Source organism: Anser cygnoides, chromosome 20 (genome assembly GCF_040182565.1).
Source record: "Anser cygnoides isolate HZ-2024a breed goose chromosome 20, Taihu_goose_T2T_genome, whole genome shotgun sequence".
NCBI classification, from domain to species: domain Eukaryota; kingdom Metazoa; phylum Chordata; class Aves; order Anseriformes; family Anatidae; genus Anser; species Anser cygnoides.
Window position 1 is genome coordinate 3,448,344 of NC_089892.1, and position 11,010 is coordinate 3,459,353.

The 11,010-nt window shown below is 50.4% G+C and overlaps 2 protein-coding genes, 1 long non-coding RNA gene and 2 other non-coding genes across 5 annotated transcripts; 1 reads left to right on the forward strand and 4 right to left on the reverse strand.

Annotated features, from left to right (window-relative positions):
• Window positions 1–1,277: 1,277 nt before the first annotated feature.
• On the reverse strand, window positions 1,278–6,097 carry LOC125181312 (uncharacterized). Its single transcript, XR_010826012.1, has 5 exons — window positions 5,802–6,097; window positions 5,036–5,085; window positions 4,337–4,383; window positions 3,369–3,421; window positions 1,278–1,680 (listed from the first exon to the last, which is right to left on the reverse strand). It is a non-coding gene; the product is annotated as an uncharacterized lncRNA (long non-coding RNA).
• LOC125181934 (small nucleolar RNA SNORA17) lies at window positions 4,858–4,990 on the reverse strand. Its single transcript, XR_007160609.2, has one exon. It is a non-coding gene; the product is annotated as a small nucleolar RNA SNORA17 (small nucleolar RNA).
• LOC125181933 (small nucleolar RNA SNORA17) lies at window positions 5,419–5,551 on the reverse strand. Its single transcript, XR_007160608.1, has one exon. It is a non-coding gene; the product is annotated as a small nucleolar RNA SNORA17 (small nucleolar RNA).
• A 1,468-nt stretch (window positions 6,098–7,565) lies between the features above and the next one.
• On the reverse strand, window positions 7,566–9,391 carry MRPS2 (mitochondrial ribosomal protein S2). The gene is made up of 4 exons (XM_066980488.1): window positions 9,313–9,391; window positions 9,098–9,178; window positions 8,843–8,972; window positions 7,566–8,475 (listed from the first exon to the last, which is right to left on the reverse strand). The coding sequence occupies exons 1-4, from the start codon at window positions 9,338–9,340 to the stop codon at window positions 7,932–7,934; spliced, it is 783 nt and encodes a 260-aa protein (XP_066836589.1). The 5' UTR covers window positions 9,341–9,391; the 3' UTR covers window positions 7,566–7,931.
• Window positions 9,392–9,410: 19 nt separating this feature from the next.
• On the forward strand, window positions 9,411–10,784 carry PIERCE1 (piercer of microtubule wall 1). Its single transcript, XM_066980489.1, has 3 exons — window positions 9,411–9,562; window positions 9,664–9,736; window positions 10,327–10,784. Exons 1-3 carry the CDS (start codon window positions 9,483–9,485, stop codon window positions 10,510–10,512), a joined length of 339 nt encoding a protein of 112 aa, XP_066836590.1. The 5' UTR covers window positions 9,411–9,482; the 3' UTR covers window positions 10,513–10,784.
• Window positions 10,785–11,010: the final 226 nt, after the last annotated feature.

Consider the following 11,010-nt stretch of genomic DNA (forward strand, 5'->3'; position numbering starts at 1 on the left):
AATTTATGAGCCCTTTGGAGGAGAGATATCAGTATTTCCTTCTATTAGTTCCATAGGATCATCATTACCTCTCACTATTATTTATGGAGGAAATGTTTCAGTGTCAACAGTGCTCTAAATCTAGCGCAGAGCCAGCAGAGCTTGCTCCCTGCAGAGGAGTCGGCTTCGCAACATAATTCATCTGGGGTAAGGTTGAGCATTTGTAAGGTTTCTTCACTTGAAGGGTTGCGAGTTCCTCAGCCCACTGCAGCTGCCCTTAATTCAATATTAACATCATACAGTCAGGACTCCACCTCCAGGCACCGCACTAAGTGCAGGTACAGGTTCCTGCACAGCACAGAGCGTTTGGGGGAGGGCAAGGACTGGAATCCTTTTAATGAGGCTCCACAGAGCTACCCCCAGCTCCTCGTCTATTGTCCTGTATTCCCATGGCAACTAGCTCCACTGACAAATTAATTTTCTTCTGCTATTAGGAAAAGAAACCTAACAACCATGCCAAATCCTCTCATTTTCAGGACAGCCATTTTTCACCCTCCCATCTGTCTGAAATCTTAAAAAGTAAATTTTGTCCTGATGAATGGCACTCCCACTACACTTAATCCCCACTGCTCCCTTCCCCAAAAGCCATGTTAGATAAAGCAGCAGGCAAGACAAAAGAAAACAAATGCATTCCGTACTTATCCACATCATCCCAAGTATCAGAACCTCCTTGCGCATTTACAACGAGTTGTTCAGGAGAAAGAGAGCCCATGTATTTAACAGCACTAGCTAAGACACTTTATTCAAATAAAGACTTTTGACAAAAACATCACATTACCATGTTATTCATCTGCAAACCCCAGGATCAGGACTGGACAGACACTGATTATGACACACACCCCAAGAACCCAGTTTTGTTTATCACTAATACAACACACAAGTGTTTCCAAACAACAGATTATTGTTTGCAAGTTACGGTACGATGTGAAATATGACTAAAGGCAAAGCTATTTTACCCTCGTAAAGCCTCCTTCCAACTTCCCACAGCAGTTGGAAAAGGAGGAAGAGCTGAAGCAGTGAAAGGCTGACAAATGGAGCTCAGCAGATGCTGCTACTTGAGCAGCACGGTAAATTTAAGAGCGCTAGAAGAGGACTGAGTTAAGAAGCAAGTTTCTACCTTTCATTGTTCAAGGTTGAAAAAAAAAATCACAGTTCTCATACGCACAGGTAAGTCCTAAATCACAGAACGGTTTAAAATATTACTTTGGGTTGTACAAATACACGAGCATAATTCAGACTTGTAGGGAGCGTTTTTATAGTAGTTTTATTTTAAGCCTCTTCAACCATATGGAGAAAACACATCAAGACAACAGTGCTTCAAAATATGGGCGTGAATATTTTCACATTGCGTGTGAGCCAAGACTACTGGCAGAAATTAAAGCCTACAACTTTTAAGGCTCTTCATTAGGAGTACATGAAAAGCAGAAAGGACACTTGGAGCTATACATTTGAGTATGCCAGTTACAGCAAACATTCAGAACTACATTCAAGAAGTATTGCGTGAGCTTTTGCTGGCTGTAGTTTGCTTAAGCCATGTAAAAAAAAAGATGAAGCTTTAGGAATCTTCAAATGCAGATACTTCTAACCCGTTTCTTTTGCTGTGGCCAGGTTTGCGAGAAATTTTAAAATTCAAGGCACGATCTGCAAATAAAAAAAAAACACCCAGGATGTTAGACAAGAACTTCAAATAAATACAGCCAGCAAAAGTTAGCAATAAACGTTAATACTAAGAAGGTAATTCATCCGTACCATTGAGACTCCTACTGTTCACTATGGTGTAGTATCTAAGCTCAGACATTATACTTCAGTCCAGAACAGCTGGGCTTCTTCCAGTGCTCAAAGCCATGACACAAAACAGTTATAAACAGTGATGGTGATATACAGAAGGTTGTTTTTTAGAAAAATCAGAACCACTTTAATACAAAATATTGATCTTTTCCAAAGCCAAAAGCCAGGTAACTCTTTCGATAAAGAAATACTCACAGCCCAGGACTGCTGCTCAGTCTTGGGAAGATGGTTAGCAGCAAATGCCACTGGGAAAATTTTAATAGATGTTCTTTCCATGCCTCATAGTAAAGGTCTAAAGAGAGCCTCATTAGGCACTCGCTACCCCTATAGGACCCTTGATGTGAGTTAAGTCTGATGAAAAAAATCCATTACGTATTTCAGCACTAAAAGAAGTCAGGAATTTAAATGGAAGAGTCGCATCTTAAGGCACGCCTCTCTGCATATCCATATCCCCAACAACCTTATTAGCATTCTTTCCCAACACCACTGCTGGTAGGCAGTGACTTTTCCCAATTAAATGGCTCATTTTGCAGCCAGCAGCTACCCGCTTGGTTAATGGCACCTTTGGCCCTCATAATGCCCATTTAATGAGGACATTTTCCAACATTTAGCACTGCCAGATTTTGTCAAGCTATTAGTCACTGCAAAGCCCCAGAGTTTCACAAAGCTCTGCGTAGCCAGAGCTTCTCTCACTTCCAGCATGCTACCATATAAACACAGCAGAAAACAACTAAAGAGTTGCACTGTTCTCAATGATATTTTTGCTTTTTGTCTACTGTGTTACCAGTTCGACCACGATAAACAAGGAGCTACATCTTGTCTCAGGAAGCACTCCCTTCTACATTTACTGAAAGACATTTTAATCTATTTTTTTTATTTCTACAGTACATCTAAGACATCATCTCATCACTTGTGGATCTGTGACAAACATTTTTTCCAGTAGCGTTGTGTCAGGCCGCAGCAGGAGACCCTGTTTTGATCATTTCTGACACTTTACAACACACAGAGCATGTTCTCAGCAAAAGCGGCTTTGATTAAACAGTACTTCACTGTACAGACACTTAAAAGCAGTGCTGTGCTTTACTGCTGTTAACTTCTGTAACATTTATTAACATCAGTAATCCGAAATTGCACAGCTCTTATCTGTGCCAATGGCAACGTAATTTTCATTTGCTGAACTTCTGGTTTCTCGAATACCTAAAGAAGATTTCTACAAGAACACCTCCCCCCAACCAACTCTTACATGCACAATCACTTTGTTTTTGTCTGCTAAGTTCAGGTGCATGAGCTTAATTCCAAAGCATTCCACCTACAGTACAGGTTTCTCAGGACAAAAAAAAAAAAAAAAAAAAAGGAAAACCCTGAATTTTAGACGCATACTTCTGGAAAGATCTTAACATGCCACCTTGAGCAAGTTTTTGATTTGCCCATGTCCTGTAAGGATACAGAGGGACAAGATGTACCAACCCCAAAACACCTACCCTGACACTGCTTTAGTAACACACTGAGGTTTGAGTATGTTTCCAAAAGATAATACTTACCTTCAATATTTGAAGCAAACTGCAGAACAACTCAGACCTGTTCTCAAATGCAGCTGTAAGAAGAAAGAACATCTTAAGTTGTTTTTGTTTTTTTAACTCCCCAAAGCAAGCATGATTTAAAGGCCACGTTTCAGAAGATTGCCAAAGGTGCTGATTGCACCTTTTGGTCAAGCTTACTCAGCACCCTTGGTAGTCAAGAAGTTGTTGGCTGAGAGTTTAACAAATGTTAGGGGAAGGTTACCCTTCTCTCCGTATCCTGAATCCACACCCAACTGCTTCTAGACCATGCCAGTACTTTGAAAACAAACTCAAGTGCCTGTTTCCCCTATCTACTCTGCTCCCAGGTAGAGTGGATTCTCAATATCCACGTGCTAAACCCTGCAAAACTCAACAGCTGCAGCATATTGCTATCCTCCCTTTACAGATGGAACAGACATCAAAGCAAGGATGTCTCGCAGGCCACAAAGGACTGTGTTCAAGGCAAAAATAGAACTCAAGGATAGAGCTGTCACTTCTATTTGTCCTTGCAAAAAAAAAAAACAACAACAACAACAAAAAAAAACGCAAAAGGACCATCCTCCCCAATGTGATTAAAACTGACATCATTCTAACTATCTTTCCAAGGAAATTTGCTCCATCTTCCGCTGATTCTCTCTCAAGAGGTACACATGAAAACAATGTCAAGCTAAAATCTCTGAGCAGTTGCAAGTTTCAGGCACAGGAAGCCCATTCATCTCTGCCCCCTAATGATATTAAGATGTCATGACATCAAAATCTCCAAGGAGCCAGGACTATTAGAATAAATAATACTGGAGCTGGCCATCTCTCCATGCCAATAAGAGACATGATATGCAAGAAACCCAAATTAGCTTTCAACAAAGAACATGTTAGCAAAGCATAAATTAAGACCGGTTCTAGCCAAAGCCACAATTCAGGTGCTTTTTATCACATAGGTTCATAAACCTCACCTTTGTTCTGTGGAAGCATCTTTTCAAACAACTGCCTTCAGAGTTTCCTATTAAAGAAAAGATGTTAATTAGATTCACAGCAAAAGAAATCAAAAGCAAGAAAAATGGATGTAAGCCACAATTTAGACGAACACCTTTTAGGAATTTTACAGAAGCAGTAGCTAACTTGGAATTCAGGCTCAGTGCTTCTCCCTCTGCCTCATTCTTAGACAATGGAGCAGAAAAAAACACAGCCTGGAAAGAAAAGTACTCTTTGCAGCCCGGTATTTCAATGGAAGCAGAGCAAGACACCAAGGAAGCTACTGAATTTTCAAGACTGCAGCTCAGCATAATGAGTGCACAGGACTGCTGACATTTGATGGTGAAGTCAGTCACATCTCTCATCTGCCACACGAACAAGGTATTTATTGAGAATGACTGTCACACTGAAGGACAGGACTAGCTTCTGTACCCTGTCCCTACACAGCTGTCCAAACTGCAAGATTTAAGATTAACATTAAAAAAATAGGAAGCTAGAAAGAAGTGTCAGGTTGCTCGCCATTTCTGAGCGCTCACAGGTTTCAGAGCACAAGCAAAGACGTAGCCTTTTCCTTTCTGCCACCTAATGACACAAACATGGCACTACAGCCACATCTGCAACACGACTGGGGCAGGGCATGGAGCTTCTCAGCACATGAACTCGCGTCTACAGCTGCTCACCTCAGGTCTTGGAGAAGACCTCCTGGGTCTGCCACATCACACACCTTTCTCTGAAAGAGCAGAAAATATACGCAGAATTTATAGCAGCTGTTTAGACATGCTTCGAAGCCTGGTTACGTGGTTATTTTCACTAAGAAATTGAAAGGCCCAGTAAAAGAGAGAAACTGGAGAACTAAATGCATAGTGCGGGCATATTTTTACTTCCAGACAGCGTTAGGGTTGGGGCTGCCAGCATGCAACCCCCAGGACTCGCACATTCAATACAGCAGCTTTCTATTCTACCACATAGAGCTCTCACACTTCAGGCAATTAAAAAAAAAAAAAAAACAAACCAGGAGAGATTTAATTTCTTAAAAGCCTCCTAACAAAACCAGCCTATCTACAGTGTCAGGCTATCAATCACTCTGAGTGCTCACGGGTTTCGGAACAAACGAGCGTAGAACATAGCCTGTCTCTCTCTGCCACCTAAAGACACAAAGATGCCACAGCAGCCACCTTTGTAACGCCTGTGGCAGGAAGCGATTTTAAAAAAAACGCCAAGCACGCAAAGCCTAAAGGGTAGCACTATGGGTATGTATAAGAACAAGATTCTACCACCTCCTCAGAAAGTTGTATTAGGAAGGTATTTGGTGTGGCTAGAAACACTAAATGCAGTACAGCATTTAAGATATACTTTTATGAGGTGCCTGAAACTTGTTTGCCAGCAGCGACTAGCTTTTCCTGACAGCAGGGGACGTGGAGAAGCCTCGTGCTAAGCCTTACTTACCCTCGGTTTTTCATGCTGAAAGATTTTTCTCGTGCTGAAAAACCTTGCTCATTTCACTCTTTGCCTTCTGCAAGGGAAAAGAAAGAGGAATAAGAAAAGAGGAAGAATGTGATGCTTTGCTAATTACATAATAAGCTCCTTTCTGAACTATACCACTTAATAGTATCTCAGGAAAGAAAGATTAAAACCAAAAAAATGTAACTTGCTAAGCAGATTCTTTTAAAATCCCTCAAATCTTTAACGTTTAAATCCTGAGTAGGCTGCAGGCCTGGGTGCTTCACCCCCCTCTCCAGCACACCCTGGCCACGCTCCCTGTCCCCCCCCCCCCCCGGTCCCCTCCCGCCACCCACCTGCCCACGGCGGCTCCCGGCTCCTTCCTCCTCATCCTCCTCATCCTCCTCATCCTCCTCCTCCCGCCCGGGCCCCGCGGCCGCCCCCTCAGCGCCCATCCGCGGGACCCCGTGGCGGAGCAGAGGCGCCTCTGCAGCTCGGTGCCGGCTCCCGGCACCATGACGGGGCCTCTCCGGAGCCCCCCCGGCCGGCCCCGGCTCCCCGAGCCCCCTCGCCCCGGCCTGGCCCCGTCCCCCTCCCGGCCGCCGCTCCGAAAGGCCGGGCCCGCGCCCGCCTCCCGCTTATAAAGGGCGGGCGGCGGAGCGCGGCGGGGACGCCCCGTGAAGGACGCGACCGCCGCCTGCCGGGCCGGAGGGCGCAAGGAGGGGAGGCGGCCCCTAAAGGACACGGGGACATGGAGCCACAGTCGTCAGGGCTGGAAAAGGCCTCCAGGATCAGCCGGTCCAGCCGTCCCCGCCACCGCCAGTACCACCACTAAACCATGTCCCCAAGCAGCACATCCAACCTCTCCTTAAACACCCCCGGGGACGGGGACTCCGCCGCCTCCCTGGGCAACCCGTCCCAACGCCTGACCGCTCTTTCTGAGGAGAAATGTCTCCTCATTTCCAACCCGAACCTCCCCGGCACAAACTGCGGCCATTCCCTCCAGTCCTGTCACTGGTTACCTGTGAGAAGAGGCCTGCCCCAGCTCCAAACAGCTTCTCCCCTCTCAGGCAGTCGCAGAGAGCCGTTCACCCCAAGAAGGAAGGCAGGAAGGCACACTAAGACTATATACTTAGTTTAGATTTCTCCTCTCCTCACAAATGGTTACATATTTATTAAGTTTGGCACTATAAAAAGGTAAAAGAATTCATAAAAAATTACCTGAGTGGCAGAAAAGCATGTTTAGGTAATTATACAAATTAACCTCCGCTTTGTCTCAAGCGCTGGTGAAAGAGCTACAAATTGTCACCTTCTTCTGGAAAGAGAGGAAAGAGGCATCCGAAAGGTCGGGTTCCCACTCACCAGCAGGGTCACAAAATACATCAGCAGCTTTATTGCTGTCGTTACTCTCATGGGGACAGCGGGACACGGGGACCCTTCCCCGGCATCTCTTCCCCTCCCTGTGCCTGACCCCCACGCTGCGGGACTGCGCTAAGGCCCCCATAGAGGCATGGGGCATGTTAGAGGCTGGGCTTCCCTTTTCTTTGGGAAAAAGGGAAACCTTTTATTTCTTTTCATCAGCCCGTTGTGGTGGATGCTTGACCCCAAGGGGCCCGACACCCCCCGTGATGCACAGGCTGGCCTTGCACAGCCCCCTGCCCTCTGAGGGTCCCCAGGCTGGAGCACCTGCAGCCCTTTGGCCCCCCATCCTGTGAGCATGAACGTTTGCCAGAGATTTCCCCACCGTCGCATGTAACGGGAAGAAAGAAAAAGGATCAAAGCCCTTTATTTGTCACATAAAGAGGTGCGCGATACGCGTGGTTTCATGCCAGACCATTAGCTCGGGAACAGGACGGCCTCAGGACAGAGGTGCCTCCTTGCAACAGGGCCAAACAAGGACAGAGCTGAGACTGGCCCTGCTCCATCTCCCCTCAGAACGCTCCAGTCAAATTGTTTCTGAGCTGGAGACGTCCCTCAGCACTGCTCTGCTTAAAGCTGGTGCTCTGGGTGCAGGACCAGAGCGATGCTGAGGGTGCAGCACCCACGGGAGCAGAACAGGACCCCTGTCTCCAGCTGGGAGCTGAGCCACACTGCTGGGCACGGTCACGCCTGTCCCTCGGCCAGCACGAAGCGGCTCTAATTGCCTTCTGCTTTGCTCTGGAGCTCGTGGAAGACCTCCCTCTGCTTCCTGTAGTCCTTTGCACGAATGATGGTCATCTTGAAGAGCTTGCAGTAGAGCTCCATGGCGGTGGGGCTGTCATCGTTCCCAGGGATGGGGTAGGTGATGAGGCAGGGGTTACAGTTTGTGTCCACCACCCCCACCGTGGGGATGTTCATCTTGGCGGCATCCCGGATGGCCACGTGGGGCTCGAAGACGTTGTTGAGGCTGCTGAGGAAGATGAGGAGGTCGGGCAGGCGGACGCCGGACCCGAACTGGATGGGGGCGTTGGTGAGCAGGCCGCCCTGCCAGTAGCGCGTGTGCGCGTACTCCCCGCACTCCTGCGCCGTGCTCTCGATCAGGTGGCAGAACTGGCGGTTGCGGCTGACGAAGAGGATGATGCCCTTGCGGTAGGCGATGTGGGCGGTGAAGTTGAGGGCCAGCTGGAGATGATCCATCGTCTGGTCCAAGTCGATGATGTCCTGATCCAGGCGGCAGCCGAAGATGTAGGGCTCCATGAACCTGCGGGGGCAGAGGGCGGGCGACGCATGGGGACGTGGGGCTACATCGAGCAGAAATTTCTGGCTCCACACCCCAACTCCCAGCTGCTCTCTGCAGCTCCCTGGTGTGCAGCATCCATCCGTGTCTGTCCCACCTGGGTGCAGAGGGGCTGTGGGTCTGACACCTGCTCAGCTCGGGGTCCCTGTGCTTTTGTAGGGCAGTAAATGTGCCCAGATGGAAACCAGAGGCTGTGTGCGCTGCCCCAGCCCCTGCCTGGCTTGGTGCCACCCACAAAGGCTTGGGTAGACTGTGGAAACCTGAAACCTGTTCCTGATGTGAACAAGTTCCTGATGTGAACAAGTGCCGGATCACGAGACGGGTCACTCACCTATGCCGACATCCCTTTTTGTGCCCCAGGTGCACCCGGGCGTTGAAGAGATCTTTCAGGGAGAAGAGCTCCTTCACGTTGAAGAAGTCGGGCTGGCTGAGAGGCTCGGTGAGCAGCCTGTCATCTGCACCTGGGAGAAGGACAAAAGCCCCCAACCATCGCTCCCTCCCTCCCGTGCTGGCAGGGGCCGGAGGAAAGCCCCGGGGCAGGGCAGGGCCGGGCCGGGGGAAGGGGCCGGGGCTCGGCAGCACTCACCGGGACCGGGGGAACGGGCGGCTGGGGCCGGGGCTGGGGCTGGCACCGGGGCTGGGAGGCTGCTGTAGAGCCGGGGGGCTGCTGCGGGGAGAGAAGCAGGGCGGTCATACTGCCGGGCACGGCTCGGTTTAGCTCGGCACGGCTCGGTTTAGCACGGCTCGGCTCGGTTTAGCTCGGCACGGCTCGGCACGGCTCGGCACAGCCCGACCCCTCACCTGCCCGCAGGATCCGCGGCACCGCCATGATCCCAGCCCGCGGGAGGAAGAGGAAGAGGAGCGGAGCCTTCCGCTTCCCCCGCCCCACGACCCCCCCGTACCGCTGCCCCCCCCCCCCTCCGGTCCTTCCCTGTCCCTCCCGGTCCCCCCCGACCCCCCCCCCGGCCCCCATGTCCCGTCCGGACGCCCCTGGAGGTCCCGGCCCCGGCTCCCGGTACCGCGGGGGCCTGCAGCACCCCGCCGGCTCCCGGTGAGCGCAGCCCCTGCCCCAAAACCCCCGGCCCCAAAACCCCCGGCCCCCAAACCCCCCCGGTCCCGGCCCGGTTTGACGCGCTGTGTCCCCCCCCGCAGGCAGCCGCACCCCCTGTACCGGACCAGCAGCCAGGCCTACGGGAGCAGAGCCCCCACGGTGCACGAGGTGCCGGTAGGTGCGGGCCCCAAGCGGTTCCCTGGGACCCCGGTTGGCTCCAACGGGTCCCGGCCTCCCCTTGGGCCTCCTGGGGGGGCTTTTGTCTCCCTCCCAAGGCAAGAGGGGCACAGACGCAAGAAATGGGGCCCTGCTATGGCTCGCAAAGCCCCCCCCCCCAGTTCACAAAGCCCCCCAGTGTGGGTGGAAGGGAGAGCTGGTGCTGGCACGCTGAGCTGGAGCTTCCCAAGGGTCTGCGGCTAACGACACCACGCTGCCAGTGCTGGGTTCATTTTCTTCCTCACGGGTCCATGCCCTCCGTAAGAGCAGCCGTGCCGACGCAGAGCAAACCTCCCTCCTGCAGAAAGTAGCTGGGGTAGGAGGTTTTGGTGGCCGCATCTCAGAGATGGCATTCGGCAGCCACTGGCAGACCCAGCCCCTCCGAGCCATCTCAACCCCCTGTTGTCTGCAACATCCCTGACAATGAACTCCTTGAGGCGCACTGAGATGAAGAACCCTTACAGTTTTGTCCAGACTTGTGCAAATTGCAGGTGCTGCTGATGTTGGCACTTAAATCATATCCTCTCTCCCGTTTCTCCTTCCCACAGACCACCTTGCACGTCACCTCACACGCGTTTTCGAACACTCTGGCGCAGTGCGGCATGTACAGAAATAGCGGGCTCAACACTTACCTGGAGAAGAGCCACGTCACCGGCCCAGACAACTTCATCACCCCCTATGACACCCTCAACTTCCATCCCAGCTACAACGCCAGCAGGCCGTCGTACTGTTAGAGCTGTGGCAGCAGCAGCTACAATACCAAGCCACTTCAGTTTAGTGCTGGCTGCATAGGTAAAAAAATAAACATCCCCTACAAAAAATAAGCAGGCAAAGAACAGCACTGACCTTACCCTAAATCTGTTGTCACAGCAGAAACGTAGGCTGTGCGCAGGGAATTAAGTGGGTAAGCAACCCGGTATGACAACCACAGTGTTGAGAGAGTCCTAAACTTAATCTACTGTTTCGGAGCTGTTGTCTTAATAAAGAAACACGTGCAGGAAAATAATGTTGTTCTGAACGCCCGTGAGTATACAGGAATGCTGTGGCTGCTACCTGGTGTCCCAGGCCATGCTGCTCCGCCACACAGCTATTATTTTTAGATGGGCTTTGTTGCTCACCCAATATTGATTCTCTGCTAAGATAAGCAGGGAAGGGACAATTACTTCTCTCTGATCACTGGCTTCCATGGCATTAGCATTGTGTCTGCTGCGAGGAACGTACAGCACTTAAGC